The 17488-nt window shown below is 30.5% G+C and overlaps 1 protein-coding gene across 12 annotated transcripts in view; it reads right to left on the bottom strand.

Moving 5' to 3' along the window:
- LOC142323135 (ELAV-like protein 3) overlaps positions 1–17488 on the bottom strand; it is a 257843-nt gene that overhangs the window by 137775 nt on the left and 102580 nt on the right. For all 12 annotated transcript variants that reach the window (XM_075362385.1, XM_075362379.1, XM_075362382.1 and 9 more), the window contains exon 2: positions 6745–7010. In XM_075362385.1, the coding sequence (XP_075218500.1) occupies positions 6745–6991 (247 nt within the window). In that variant the 5' untranslated portion in view covers positions 6992–7010. The remainder of the gene's footprint in view (positions 1–6744; positions 7011–17488) is intronic.

Raw genomic sequence — 17488 nt, 5'->3', positions numbered from 1 at the left:
TATTAAAAATTACAAAATTTTCTTTCATAGTATCAATATAACTCTATACACGATGTGTAAAAATAACTTAAAAAAAAAAAACGAAAAGAAAGCCTACATTGTCCACGTCTTCAACTGAATTACTCAGTATGTGCTCAAATAATCTCTATTTAGATCTTCTACATAGTTATTCTATGTAGAATCACCACTTATTTTGTCTATTTAATAACTTCATATATTCTCTGAACTAATACATCAAATATATTCTATTTTTAAATATTAATATTGACTAATAACTTTTATAACAAAATTATTTGTGCAATTGTTTAAGCCGCTCAGATCAAGGTTCTACCACAGTCTCCTTTCTATCAAAGCAAATGCTGTGGCATTTCTATTTTTAACTGTCAATTAGCACACCTTAACGTTCCAAACGACTGGTTAATGAACTATTATGTATTGATCAAGATTAAACATTTATTTATTCATGTTCATAGACATATTCATATGATATTGCAAATAGCAGAATATACAGATAACAGAACATAGACTTCACCTTTATATATTAAACAACAGCTTTCTGCATCATTTGCTAACAAAACTAAGAGTATAAATTTTAGCTGAATTTGAAATATAAAACAGCAAACTTCAAAATGGAAGGAACATGTTTTCCCTAATCATATCAACATGATATGAACTAAAATCTCTTCATGCCACTTTACTTAACAGATTCCATTGTATAGTATCTACTCTGATAGGATCACAAAGTCCAGCTTTAGCTAATAGTACCTAAACTCCAACCTGACTTTCTTTTATAACCACCAAAAAAATTTTTAAGCACAGCTACCCATAATAAACCAAATTAATGAAGTACCTATATCATACCCACATCTTTTGCATAGATCCACTGAACATTTTATCAAAAATCTACTCATCATCAATAACGAGGAATGGATGAAAAATAAGGGAAAGAGGTGGATAACAAAAAACAATCGACCAGCAGAGGGAGTGCCTCAACAGACAAATAACTCCAACTGAAAGAATAATTTAACTTTTCTCCATACAGCAAGCATCCAATCCACCCACAATCTCTCATGAAACTTATTTATAATTCTTAATTTACAATTGACAATGATGTACATATTGCAAGTGCATTTTTAAATAAAATTTTAAACAATGCTTAATCCTCACCTCAAAAAAAAAAAAGTAATTTAACAGTATAAGATAATCTCTCTTTTTACACATATAAAACAATAGATATATCCAAACAGCTTTTAAAAAGTAATAATATATATGTTATGACCTCAAACATGGTATTATACAAATATTTTAATGTGACAGATACATACAGGAAATAAGTGAAAAAAGCCAGAATTTTGCCACGAATGGAACCCGTGAATAGTACATAACATGCGCTACATTATGCATGAAATGGTAGTCATCCAGCAGTTGATTTAAAAACTGCTATACTATGTTAAAACACTTCATAAAAAAAATAATACTAATAATAATTCTTATTATTATTATTATTCTCTCACAGTGATTTTGAGTAATGTGAGAATCTATGTACAAAACTAAAACGATACACCTTAAAATAACACTTGATTTAAACTACAAAAATTTTAATTAATTATAATCAAAACAAGCTCAGCAATAAAACATTTTAAATTAAAAGTTGTGTGTTGCACGCACGCATGTACGCACACAATTAAAAGTTATATTTCATAGATTTTATATAGTATGTTAAACATACGTTTGTTTAATATATATATATAAAAAGTGGAGTACAAGTGATCATTCAAAACGTTACTGTCATTCAGTGTTAGGCTAAATTAAATCTTGTCATGCATATCATTCCAATCGAATTACTAAACAGATGTAGAATGGGCAATGAAATGATAGCATAGTAAATTATTTACAACATTACAAATAGCCAACAACTTCCATCTTATAATTCAGTATGACCTATGACTACTTATTCAAATCAGTGTAACTAATTAAATATTTTTATACACTTTAAATTAAATTTAAAAAATAAAATTTAATGAAATATTATGTAAAACCACTATAACCTGAGATATTTCACATTTTAGGTTTTATAGCTAATTTACAAAAGCGGATAGATTTTTTACAATATCAAAAGAATGCACCAGTAATCAATTTACAAAATAAAAAATTTAATAGTTCATAATTAAAAGCTTTTTATATAATTTGAACCTTGTGATCACAATTAAAGTATTGATGATAATAACAGTAATCATCAAAACAGAATAATAAAGGAATATCACACCCAATTCATTACTAGCCTCATCATCTGCCATAAAAATATTTACTTAAAATATACATAGATTAAACCTTATAGGATGACTTGGTCTAATCTAACGGTACGCTTTACTTTTATAATAGCGGTAAATATATTTTTACATGCATCTTCAATAAAAAAACACATTCGATGGGGAAGTGCCCTCAAAAGCTTTTCTGTACTTAATGAGATAGATGTAATTAAGACTTACGCTATTATTTTGGTTCGGAGAATAATGTTAGTACTAACGTTATTAAAAACTAAAACTTATATTTGAACTGAAGATGCCAGTATCAATGAAAGTACTATTTAACACAGATAAAGTGTACCAAAGATCTACGTGGTACTTTTCACACTGACATCAGTTTTTTTTTTTTTTATTTTAATTTTTACAGCACATTTAACAAAGTTATCAGAATTAAAATAATTTCTTCCATCTTCAGTTAATCAACTCATCTGATGAACTTCATTTCTTTCTATTATAATCTTTTAATGTAAACCTATATGTTACTCTACAAACTGTTTGTTTTACATATTCCAACCTTTATTGCCCTCTTTAGGGCTTAATAGAAATGTATAACCGATCAAACCTAGTTCTTCTAACAAAAAATTCCCAGTCTCCGAATTTCTCTAATTCGTTCTAAAAATTCTTCAAGTTTTACTTTAACACCCAACCTAAATTTTAACATTCTTCAAAAACTAAACACTATATACTGTCTTTCTAGACATCCATATTTTATTGCCAAAAATAAGCACTATATTCCATAAAATATCTTTCAAGAAATCATGTTTAGTTAATCTGCGCTAAATACTAGTAAATGTCTTTCTTCATTAAGACTCTCCTTATGCTAATCTGGTTTTAATATATTCCTTATATAATCCACTCTTCAAAATTTTATTATTTAAATTATGCAATCTTTATATATCATGTTCTCAAACCTTAATATTTAATTCTTTATTGTCTTCTTTATGTCACACACTTCATTACTCTTTTTCGATCGTTTTTATTTATGAATTAAATCTCTATGAACACAAAATGAGTTTGAATCCTGTTCTGCTTTTCTTCTCCCTTATTTTAGCTTTACTTAAAAAAAGATCAACTCAAAGAAACTTACAACATTACTTTCTTTCCTTCAGTTCTTATTCTGCTTTGAAATGTTTCTTTCAAGTCTTTGATTACTTCCTCTATATACCCAAACTGTGTAAATACCCTAATCTATACATAAGTACAATATTCAGCAATTAAAAGTCGAACAACCAGTTTCTTTTAACACTATAAATGACAAAAGTCCTTTACCGGCCTAGACTGTTCATAATATTTTGCCATCAGAAGGACAAACAGAATTATAAACTAGAAATGTTAAAATTTCAGTTTGGTGAAAAGATGGGAAAACATTACACAGCATTTGTGGCCATGAGTGACCTGTTATTTATCACAAAATTTAAAAGAGAATGCTACCTTAAAATTTTGTTTACCACATAAAATTTATCAGCTTAAATATCTGATAAATCCATAACAAAGGTGAAAATAAATGCACATAATGATGTTAAGTAGCGACGGTGCTGTGAGGTAAAATGGGTGCAAATAGACTGCATTATGCACTAAATAAATAATTAAAGATTGAGACTGAGCTAATTAATCAGTAAAATATTAGATCATTAAAAAAATATATTAAAATTAGATTTGTACATCTAACGAAAGATTAATTACAGTAATTAAAATTTGTTTAAAATGATGTATTGATAATTTCTGAATAAATTAATTTAACAAACAAATGCATATAATTAACAAAATCCAGGATTTTCATTTTCACCACACTACATGCTGTATGTACTTTTCTGATATTTACTTGGAAACTAGAAAAAACTTGCGACAACTTTGGCAGTGTATAAATTGCTGATGCATTTATTTTTCTCATTATGTGTAAGTATCTTAATTATCATGCACAATACAGTGACAAAAACGGTTAGTGTTTGCTTTCCTGTGCAGTAGATAAACAGTTTAAGTTCCAGCTGGACCCCTTATATTTTAATAGAAACAGCTCCTTGATGCTGTCTTCCCTCTAATATTCTGCTGTCAAGTACTAATTATAAACATATTCTGGCCGAGGAATCAATGATAATAAATTACAGGTACACTTGCTAGATGAATGTGGGACATAACTGCCTAATTGATAAAATAGTTAAAATGTGAAATATCCAGAATATTATACAGGTCGATTGATAATAACAGTCAGATAATAAGTTAAAGTGAATGGATGAAATTCAATTAAACTTCAGCAATATGTTCGTTCCTAAAAAAAACAATAAAGAAACAATACCTTACTAAAACTGGTACTCAACTTGTAATAGTTTTCATTTTTTCATAAATCCTATTTCCTTTATTATAAAATAGTACATATCAAAATAAAAAGTAATCAGTTTTTTACAGTGACGATCCTACAAATTTACATCATCAGTGGATTATCTAAAAACTACATCGATTAGGATACAAAATATTTAACTCATTATAACTTACATTTATAAAAAGTAACAACTGCTGAAAAACTAGCATTTCAATTTTACACAGTCCTATTATGAGACATTTAAAATTCGTATTATATCCAAAAGTACAGTACTTAAAATACAGCACGATAAACAGGCATCACTGTCAGATAAAAATCACATTATTGAACACATTTCTACAAATAATATTCTGCCTAGAAAAAAGGCTGTAAAATTGAAAAAATAATATCTTCAGATCGTATAAAATCTCATAATACCAGTACTAATTGTAGAAAATCATTTTATTAAATTACACCCAAACCATTGTACTAACAGGTAAAAAAAAATAAATACAGCTAATGAAAGCAGTATGTTTTATGATTTTATAATACATCAAGAAGGAAAAGTTATAAATACTGAGGAGACATTAAGACCTCTGACAAAAATGGTGATTAACATTGTTATAAATCTAAAACTGTTACTCTATTTCCAATCTCTACTCAAAAACATCAGAAACAGTCATTAAAAAAAGCTAATGTCATGGAATAAAAAAAACTTTTCAGAGTTACAATTAATTAACATATTTAACTTAATTTATCAATGAAACACCTTCAATCGCATTTTCTGTCAACTAAAAAAAAATAACTTTTTATATATCTTTTTTTTCCGATATTTTCCAAAAGAATGGAGGACGGTTAAAAAAAATTATATATATATATAAAACAGAGTTTTTTTTCAAAATCCACAGATCAACTTGATAAAACAATTTTACTAAGACAAGACCTCTCAGCTGTTGATTTGTATAATTACAAATAATTAACTGAAAAAAGCTATTTTGATATTTAAACAAAGCTTAATAGTTTATTAACTATGTAATCACACAAATTTTTTTTCTTTTGTATCATACATTTAGCAAAATACTAATACAAACTATAAAGATGCATATTAAAACTGTATATGCAATGGATGCAAAAACTTCATAGGAAACAGTCGACTACTAGCTTGTAAATATGCAAACAACTTATTAGATATCTTCATAGAACTCTTCAGATGGACATGGATTAAGATAACTGAAAATATATAAAAGTTGTCAAAACTGTAATTAACTTTAAATAATTCTAAAAAAAATTACTAAGGTTTACTATGAAATCATTTTGTTGTCACATAAATTCTTTTGACATCAATCATTTTTTATAAGACCTAGCGACCTCACAAGCCATTAGATGCGTTCCATCTTAAAGTTGCAGTGATCGGTGTTACAGAAAAGGACGGAGAGCTATCAGAGTATCCTGCAACTTTCAGATGGAATGTAAAAAAATAAAATGTACCACCGGTCATACACGATGATCAAACGGTTAAAAAATTATACTGGCTGGCCATTATGAAGGAAATTAAAATTTACAAAATATTATTTTAATCAGAGTTATAAAATTAAAAATAAAAATTATTCTTATTTGAATGATTTTCTTTGTTAAATGCTGTTAACAAGCTACACTCTCACAAACACACATGCATGCAGATGTATGCACATGTGTACACACTCACGTACACAAACACAAATGCATTATATATTATCTAAATAAACGTTAATATAAATTAATGGTCAGTGGTATGATTTAAAACACTCTCAATGAAACTGAACAAAATAATTAAGAATTAATGATTTATTTTATCACATATAAGTGGAATAGGTTTAGCCCTAAAATTTATTTAAATTTAGTCCTAAGAAATTAGGACTATATAAATAAAATATATGTATATAAGCTACGTATGTATACCACTACCACTATCACCCAGAGTGACTCAAGGCATACATTCAGTCCGGGTTGCAATGTCTGGTCTAAAAATTCTAAAACTTTCCAGACATGTACCGGCAAGCTAAACCAAATTAGTATTCCCAATTAGCCAGTCAGTAAGCCGAGTTTAGTAATGCAAAAATTAATCAAGCAAAATACATATCATAGAAAAATATAGATTATTACCGGTAACTTTATCCCTGATCAGCTTACAGCTCTCGACATCACCGATGGATGAAAATAATGAGCGAATCTCTTCTTGGGTCATCGTTTGGGGCAAATAATTGACAATTAAGTTGGTCTTGCTTTCTTCTTGGTTTCCTCCAGGGTTTGTCTGTGATGAAGAGTTATGAGAATTCGATGATGAAGATGAATTTGTGTGTATTGAGCCATTTTGTTGAGGGATGGAGTCCACCAAGCCATTTTGCATCATTTCTGTGTTTTTTTTTAAACTGTAAAAAAAAAATTAAAAATATTATATCGATACAAAATAGATAAGATTTGCACTTTATAATTAAAGTATCAGAATACTAGACTAATATTAATATATTATACTATACTTTCTGTATTAATATCAGAATACTAATAGTTTTAGTTTTAAATTTTAGTTAAACCTTACAGACTTTCAGCTAATAATTCTATCATTGATATAAATTGATGACCATCACTCACTGTTGCTGCTCAAAACTAAACCTAGAAAGAAAAAAGTATCTGCACTAAAATTATTTTTAAAAAATAAATAATTTTTAAGAATGCAACTAAAAACACCAAATCCTCAATCAGGAGTCCATCTGCATGGTTTTAAAGTTCAGCTGAATAGTTCTACACAATTCATGCAAAGGGTGACGGTTTCCTTCATGAAGCTTGAGATTGTTCTCAGGTGCTCTAACTTGTGAAGGAAAAACAATTTTATTGCAGAAAATATTAGTGAGTGAAGACAAAATCATTGATCGGTAGCACCCTGCTCCTGTCCTAGCTAAAATACCCTGACTTCTTGAAGGGTTGTGAGCAGGAAGAGTGACTGCTGCTCAAAGAAGATTTTGTAAATATCCTCTGAATGGTGTTGTTTGTCTTTGCCACAATTCCTCATCACCCATTTTTTTTCCTTATCATCTCTCTTTCACCATTATGGATTCTGCAGGTGTATGCTAAATGCCACATGGTCCATCCTGAGGATCTGGAAGCCTGTAAATTCTGTGCTCTTTAGAAGTTAAGTCTACAGTCTTCATTCATGCAAGACTAACTGAAGTGCATCCAACCGATAAAGCTGTACTACCAATTGATCACAAGATTAATTGATATAGTAATAGTGTGTATCCTTCTAGGATGAGTATCCTAGTGAAGTTATATCTTAATCCTTTTCAATGATTCAGGAACTATCATAAGTTAAGCAAATCGTTTATTTTATTTATTAATTCAAACTGTGCATACTATAAAAAATACTGATGTAAATGTACATCAGTAATAAAAATTTCTATTTCAACACCAGATGGTTTCTGCTTTCCAACCTGTGACATTTCGGTAGTAAACATAAAACAATTACATTTTTTTAAAACCAAAAGAATTCAGAAATTAAACATCATTTTTATATCTTAAAGCAGGGAGATTAACTTATTTTACACTTTTCAGATAACTGTTCACCAAGAGCATATACCATTCTACAAGATGGGTCTATTAAATTTCAGACGTAGAAAGCATACAGTAATTTATTTACCATTAGAAAAACTAACTGCGTTTATATAAGAAAAATCAGTTAATAAAAACAGCTTCTTAATGTAAAAGCTAATAGAACCATTGTAACTCATAGAATGATGCATATAATTTGCAATACCTGTTGCATTACTCACATTATTTTGTTACGGTTAGTTGGTATTTATAATGGCTGCACAAAACAGAAAAGCACACAAATGTATTTCTTAGATATTTACATAAAAATTTAAGTATTTCAGCTAGAATTCATTAGTACACATTCAAAATGTGTACAATAGTGAACAGCTTGATTACCTATCATAAATGAATTTGACGAGATAAATTTTTCTATGTCTACAATTAATTTGTGTTAATTCTATAAAAAAAAAGGGGAAGAGCAACAAATCATCACAGCATGAACAAAGTAAGGGTAGAGAAAACACCATTATCCAGATAACATTTATCTGGAGATAAAATTTGAATGACATGATAGATTTCACCAAACTATTCCTTACATTTCATTCAGAAAGACAGAAAACCAGTTAAGATTTGATAGTGCCTCATTATTTTAATTCTTTGGCAGAATCTTCTTTCTCATTTATTTTACAATAAACAGCACAGATAAAAGTTAATATATACTGTTCTTAGAGTGAATTTTATAAACAAAAAGTCCCAAGTGTTTTAAATACATAAAAGAATAAAAAAATTGTTATAACTATCACTGTATCTTATGCAATAAATATACATTATAGCATTAGGCTACAAAACAAAATTAAGCATAAAACAGTACATCTGTAGTTAAACTTAACGGTACCTCAGTAATCAAGAAAAATAAGTCGCAGCAAAAAAAAAAAAACAAATCAATAAGAAAATTAATTATATATGCTTATATATATATATATATATATATATATATGTATATATATATATATGTATATATATATATATATGTATGAACGACTTCAAAATCTTATATGTATATATATATGTGTGTGTGTGTGTGTGTGTGTGTGTGTGTATAAATATAGTGATTTTTGGTACTACAAAATTATTTAAAAATTTTCCAATTGAATCCAAATTACAATGTTTTGTAAGAAAACAAACTAATGTATATATGCGTGCGCGAGCGTGAAATGATTCCGTATCTTTTTCTTTTTAAATAATGATTAATGTACGAGACATGAATACAAGCCAATAGCAGGGGCGAACGCGTCGGCTCCCCCTTGCACAACTTCTCATCACGGCTGTGACGCAACTTGTCCATAAATAGCATGTTATTTCAAATAAATAGGATTGCAGAAACACATAAAGATTATTTTATACACACACACACACACACACACACACACACACACACACACACACACACACACACACACACACACACAGACCGTTTTTCATTGTTTTATGAAACGAACCTTTATATATATTTATATTATTCATTTTCGGATGAATGAAATGTATATATACATTTAGCCGCATAATCGTAAACAGTAAAAAACAATTCACAGTTAGCCAAAAATTGAATTGTAAGATAACATTTATTATCATAAAAATTAAAAAAAAAAAAAAAAAATAGTAGGAAAGATGCAAATAAGATGTACAAAACGCAACAGTTTCAATTTTTTTTTTTTTTTTTTACGTATATTTTATTTTAAATATGAAGTAATCTTTCTTTAAAATACTACTAATAAGAAAAAACAGTAAATTACTGAGAGTGACGTAGAAACATGGTATTCACTATCTAATGGGCGCCTCTAAAACGATTTTCTCCCTGTCGTACTAACTTCCTCCGAAAGTTAAACGAACTGGAATATTTTGTAGAACTTTGTTAAAACGTTTATAAAATTAAACGAAATCATGAATTTTAGCAATAAAAACGGTCTATTTCTTTAGACCTCTGCGCAGACGCACAGCTGAGAACTATGCGTCTGCAGGGAGGCCCGGTCAAACGGACCCATGATGTTCGACTGCTCAGCTCTTGGGGGGGGGGGGGGCAGAACTCAGGCCACCCTGGAACTTAGAGGTCAAGGAGAAAATTCGCCACTCATAAGCGGCGAGTCAATGTGGCGTGAGCGGCATTGTCGGACCGTGTGCGAGTTCCTTGAAGTCGTTGCTTTGTTCAACCGGCATCAGTAGTTTAAGTGATATAAGGGATATTAATAAGTGATATTAAGGGAGACTACCCTTGAGAAATGGCTGGCCATCGGTCAAATATAGCTCCAAGCGCTATAATATGGTGGACAGCTACTTGCTGGCATTCAGCGAGCTAGGCGTGGCAGCGAATTGCTGTCCTTGATGGAATAAATTTTAATTTATTGACAAGTCATATTTTTTAGTATGTAGACGGGGTGCGCCTACCCATTTTAGTAATATATGACAAGTGAGCGGTGGGACACGCAAGCGAGTAGTGTAGGGCACCACGCTTATTCCGCTCACGCAGTTAGGAAAGCAGGGGAAGTTAATTAAGATATTGGTCGCTAAACCGTTTTGAGGCACTGTAGCCGTTTGTAGCATGGACATTCGGTCTTATGCTTTAGAGCGACCGAATGGGGCGGTGATGGGAGAAATGCCAGACAAATGAATGCGAAAAAAAACTTAATTAGTGAAAAATTATGTACATCATTTATATTTTTTATTAATCATTATCTCCATCTTCATTATATATAAATATGAGATTAGGTTATTCAAAATTTATTTTTACTTATGGGATAGGAGCTAGAATTTCCTATTGTAACAATTGTTTCATCACACAGTATCCATAATCCTGAGAGTATGTTTTTGTGTATACCCTAAGATTAAACTAAATTAAATTTTAATGAAAACATTACGGTTACGTTAGATGTAAGCAACTAGTGATGTTTGTAGATTGTATGAAGCCCTAATTATTCGTAAAAGTAGTATACAATCTTTTCAAAGATTATCAAGCATCCTGTATTAGGTTTACTAGGAAAAGAGGGAAGTGAAGTTGTTTCCCATTGTTATCTTGTCTAAGCCAAATACTGTTGTACATCACACTCAATCATCAAAACACAGCTGGTATTTATCAAAAACACACGTTCAAAAACTCAGAAGACAAAAAACATGATTCTTCAATCAACATCCCAATCGTGTTCTTTCACTACGCCGAAAAAGTATAAACGACGTTCGAAACCTGTTAGTGGACTGGACAGTTTTGATTTAGGTGTAGTAAAAAGAACAGTTAATGAATTTCATTCAAAGAAGAATGAATACCTACTTTTAAAAAAGTAATAAGGCAAGAACTTCAGTCATCTATTGATTTTAAAGGCAGAATCAAGTTTAGCTGTTATTTTGAAAGAGATAGGTTTCAAACGGCGTAAAACTGAAAATAACATAAAACCTTTAATTGAGAGATCCGATATCAAGTGGAAGAGATTAAATATTTGCCGGCAGTGGCTAAGTACAGACAAAGAAGTGCTACAATTGTTTATTTGGATGAAACTTAAGTTTTAAGTTCGCATTTTTCGACAAAGTCGTAGTCTGATGGTATTGCTGAGGGACTTCATGTGCCGATTAATAAAGGTGACCGTTTAATAGTAATTCATGCTGGAGGAGAAATCGGTTTTATTCCGAACGCATTACTAACTTGGAAAGCCACTTCGAAAAGTGGCGACTGCCATGACAACATGAATACAGACAATTTCACGGAATGGGCGCGTGAAAAGTTGATTCCAAATCTTCCAACAATGTCAGTAGTAGTTGAAAACGCCGCTTATTCCAATACAAGTATTTATAACGCGCCAAATTCTAACTCCAGAAGAAAAGATATGACCGATTGGCTGGAGAAAACCCATATTCCGTATAGTTAAAAAATGCCGAAACCACAGTTATATGAATTAGTAAAGTTACATAAAACTAAAGTACAAAAATATCACTTGGATGAAGTTTTGAAAAAAACATGATGGGCATCGTGACTCCCACCGTACCATCCTGATTTGAATCCGATCGAGATGGTATGGTCGGGCGTAAAAAGAAATGTGGCGAGTCAACACATTTTCTTTTACAAATGTTGAAAAGTTGACTACGGAGAAAATTAATTCCATGAATGAAGATGACTGGAAACCTTATTGTGAAAAAGTAAAAAATATTGAAAAAGTGTACGAAAAATTGGTACAACTGATAGAAGAAATGACAGAACGTTACATTATACGTGAAGACTCTGATAATGAACGTGATGATAATGAACGTCTGATAATGAACGTGATAGCGATTCGTTTAGCGAGGATGGTGAACTTGCTAGAAGTTTGAATTAGGTACATGAAGAAAATTCAAGTAAGCTTTTGTTTATTATTAAAAACTAATAATTTAGTACAATTAAAATTTACAAAAGAATTAATTACGCATTGTTTATAATTAGTAAATGTAAATATGATATTTATTACAGTGTACAATATAATAATAAGTAATACTTCGATTTGATACGCGGAGTTTATGTTTTCAGGCCGAGTAGTAATACGCAGTCTGCTACGTTACAAGCTCGTACACTGGCTGGGCCTAGTATATTTCAGTGTATAAAAATTTGTTTTTGTAAATTTCGCATACAGAGTTTGTTTCATTTAAAATCCTGGGTTTTAAAATCAATTTATAAAACAAATAAATAATCATTTATTTATTTTTTAAATGATGTATTGTCAGGATGCATTTTTCATACCTTATTTACAGGGTCAGAGGCTGAATCCTGAGATTTTTATCAGAAAGCATTTTTAAGTAGCCTCCATCTAGTTTTTAATACATTTTTAACTGGCAGTAAAGTACCTTAGCTTGAGGTTGAAGGTATGAACATTTTTTCGAATTTTACCAATAACTTTAGAAATTATTAATATTTATCTTTAGATAAAAAATTAAGTAAATAAATAAATGAAAACATGAGAAGCATATGAACGGTAAAAGTTATTCTCAATTTTATTATTGAGAGGTTTTTACACAACGTTAACTATTAATTCTGGAAACGTTTGTTGATATTATTATTAGATTTATGTTTATAAAACTTTTCCTCGCTGTTATGAACGCAAATTGTCGATAGCTTTATCTTCAATAGAAGTAAAAACTGTTAAATAAAAAACATGATCATTAAAACTATATTTACTTTGTACTTATTAGTCTTTTGATTGATACCTTAATAACAGTCATACTTTATAAAATTTGAAGCAATAATTTTGTAATGTTGTGGAAGGCCATATGATTGAGTAGCTTGTGATTGTATGGTAAAGCAGATTTTTTTATTAGATTGTAAGTTGTGATTTCTATTAGTTTATGATTTTCATTACATATTACTTCCTTATTTTTTGACAGCTTCTTTTTTAAATTGTTTTAGTTTCTTATTGCAAACCGTCCTTTGAGGTTTTATTTAAAGTAAATCCTTTGCTTTGATTTCTGTTGAATTATGTCTGTAAAATTCTTTAAATTACAAAAAAACAAATTCTATGAAATAGAATAACTTTTTCTGTTTCCCGTGTTTTGTGGAAAAATCAGTGTTTGCCCATTCTCCTGAGGATTCTGCTACTAACTTTACTCCATTTAATTTATAATCTTTTGTAACATCATTAGCCCGATAAAGTTGCAATAATGAATGGAGATGTATTACATTTGAATTACACAATTTTTATTATGTAGATGATATCAAGTATTTTTAATTGTTACGTATAACATGTGGCGCAAAACAAGTAAACTGTTTTTAAACATTTATGCGAATCAAACGAATAAATTGTTAATTTATTTCAATGTGGAATAATAAACCATAATTTATGGAAATTTTAAGGTACTGGTGGGAACACTATATCACACATAACCCCGTTTTCTTCTCGATAAAGTTGTGCTCTTTCTACAGAGTTCTTCATGACATTGATTAAAACGTTGAATATTCTCTTCACTTTGGGCTGAATGAGGTCTTCCGGATTTTGGCATATCCTTTATTGAACCTTGTTGTCAAAAATATTCCACCAAGTGTCTAAGCAGAAGGTGGATTCCTCACATTGAAATGGCGGCAATAAGTTCGTCGAGTTGTATTATTGAATGTTGATTTTGAAAATAAAATTCATTTGTTGAGCCATTGTGTAACCTTCCGGCATTAATTTCCCAGATTTCCTTTATAACGTTTGAAAAGAAAATCAACAAAATAAGTTAAAATTGAAAAGTTACGTCAAATCGCTTGGCTTCTTTTGCGCCACTCTGTATTGTATTTGTCACAAGTTCGTACACTGGCTGGGCCAAGTATATACGGAAACCCTGCATCGTGTGTTTCGTCTTGTCGCAACGGCATCGACGGCTTCCTTTATAGTTTCGCTTCAGATTCGATTACACAGCAAGAAAATGTATAAGAGTACGCCGGTGCCACCACGGAAAAGTGTAAATCGAACGGTGAAGATACTTCTTGACCGCCCCGGATCGGTATACATCGGCAAAGTTTTCGGAACCGCATCTTAACAAACACGAGACACTTTATCGTCTCCTTATTGATAATTCTTCGGCAACTTTTCTGCGACAACGTATCTTTTACTGATATTCCTCAACAGAATTCCTTCAATCACATTCAGCAACGCTTCAAACACGGTCTAAGATTTCATAATTCATTACGGTAGATGCGAACCCGTAACTATCACCATCGACAACATACCATCTAAACAGGAACGAACGTATACTAATGTTTCTCCCACGATATTTTTTATCAAGCGACTTTAATTATATCTCCAACTCTTAATTTTTTAATCGAAAAAGGTCGAAATTTTTTTAAGATAAAAGGTCCGTATCGAGCACGATGACAGACATCAACACGATGATGTCGAAACCGAGTAACACAAACGATCAAATCGTGCTGTTTTTCCCGCATTTTGACCGCACTATGAACGATTCCGACCTATAAAACAATAATTTCCTTGTCGCGATTATTATTTCAAACAGAAGATGTACAGAGCACAGAGTCTAGGAAACGTTTTAACGTTACCGTGTTGTTTTGCTAACGAAACAATAAATAAATCAATATTTTTCCTCGACAAACAAAAAAAAAAAAAAAAAGCTAAAAATTTCGTTTTTTTTGTCTGATGGCGTATAATGAAAGAATCGGTACACCCAAGTGTAACTTATTGTTGATTTAGTTTATTATAACCGGTTAAAATTTGGGCTGATATTCACAGGGAACGCCGCTTTCAGTTTGACAAAAATGATTATTTCGAGATTAATTTGCCCGATATGTACTTTACAGAGAAAGAATGTACTTTACAGAATCGAGTAAAAATTACGCCGCATAACTGCATGCGTTATTTTTACAAAAGCTGCTATATACTTCAACTTAAAAAACTCGTTAATAAAAAAAAAAAAAAAAAAAAAAAAAAAAAAAAACAGAAAAGGGCTTCTTACGCTTTCGTTAACATTTTTAATAAATTACCCGCCTGTATTAAAAATCGTACAAATATCAGTTTTCGACCGAATTATAGATAACTAAAACAAAGAGAGGATCTCTTTAAGAAACAAAGAGGTTTATGAATGAGTCTAACGCTTTACTACCTTTATAAAAGTCGATCCGTACAGCCGACGAGCCGATTTGCTATTTGCGTTCTAGACTATTATAATCGGCCCGAGGAAATAAAGCACCCGACCTGAACTGTTATCTTTTTTTTTAACCGGTAATAATTAAAATTGTATAACAAAATGAAGTTTATTAATTACTACATTATTTGATTAAAATTCCTTTAAATAAAAACCATCTAGTTTTAACTTTTAATTAAGCGAAATCTTTACGTTATTTTTATGCGATTTCGAAGCCCTGAATAACTTCTATTACGAATTGACAAGATACGTCTTGAAATTTACCGTCATTAAATCTGTCTCGTAATTGAAAACGGTACGCCTTTAAATCAAACTAATACTACAGTCCCCAACTATATTAAGGAAATTATTTCTGTTTCGCGGCAAGGCCGAAATTAAAATAATATCAGTAAAGTAAAATCACGTTTATAACGATTCTAAAATATAACTTTCAACATTTATTTAATAGATTCTGAGATTTACCTGCGCGCCGAGAAGGTCGAATACATACGGCGATGGCGTAAATACGGTTATAAAATCAGCTTAATTAAAACAGGCGCGTTCAATAATAACAATACCTAGTCGTTTCGTTTCCCAGACTGAGTCGAAGCGGTCTATGTAATGTATTGTTTTTTGACTAAAAGGAATAAAATTAATCCGTCGCTTATCATTACCCGTTCCAGTCTTTTACGGCTGAAACGTATAAAAATCGATACGTCTGTATCGATTTCGGACATCTAATGTATCAAATCGCAATAACTCTTGCCGTTATCGCACCTAATTTACGAGATTATTAGCACTGAACAGAAATAATCCGTAATACAGGAACAAGCTAAAGTGTTCAAAGCACGAATCGATTAACTCAACCTTTTATGATTTATTTTAAAATTAAATTCGTTATTTTTTCTTTTTAACTATTACAAAAGTAATCTTTTTAAGTGCTATTAAAAGATCGTTTCAAGATACCTGGAGATGAGCATCTTTATTCTTTTGTGAAGATTTACCTTACAGTCGCCAAAACCACGAGAAATTTTATGAAAATTTTTATTTCATCCTTCTTTTTTAAAAAAGACCTATACTTTATCACACCTTAACTAAGCGATAATTAGAACTGTACTATAAAAGACTGCGGACCTAGAAGATCGTGCGTACAAAAAAGGACGTAAAAATAGTGTTTTCTAAGTTTTTATAAAGATATAAACTACACAGACTCTTCTTGCCGTTGAAACTAGTTAGCGATAAAATAAGGTACAAAAACGTTTATAACGGATCGAATTCAGGTCTTTCTTTTCGTTATCCTAATCAGTATCGGCTCTGTACAGCCTCACCTTAACGTACAACACTAACCCAAAAAAAAAAAATGTAATCGACACCGTTAGTATAAAAATAAGATTACGAACGATAAATAAATTCTTAAAAAATATTTGAAAGAAATATAACACTGTATGGCGGCACGATGTTCTTCATCATCCGGTGGGAAGATGAAGAAAAAACAAAGTCATTTTAATAACTCGATTTATCTTCAATAAATACGACTAACTTTTCATTATAAAAAGAACCGAACCGGTGAGCGGCCGAAAATCGTAGCGTGGACGGTAAAAACTATAAATTAAGAAAAAAATTAGAATATTTACTAGATTAACGTAATAGATAATTAAGGATTTAATGTAGCGAGAGTAAACCGATCGAAGAACAGATC

The sequence above is a fragment of the Lycorma delicatula genome, chromosome 4, assembly GCF_047948215.1.
Source record: "Lycorma delicatula isolate Av1 chromosome 4, ASM4794821v1, whole genome shotgun sequence".
In the NCBI taxonomy this organism is placed as follows: domain Eukaryota; kingdom Metazoa; phylum Arthropoda; class Insecta; order Hemiptera; family Fulgoridae; genus Lycorma; species Lycorma delicatula.
The sequence above is the reverse complement of the archived record's forward strand: the minus strand, read 5'-3'. Positions and strand labels throughout refer to the sequence as shown.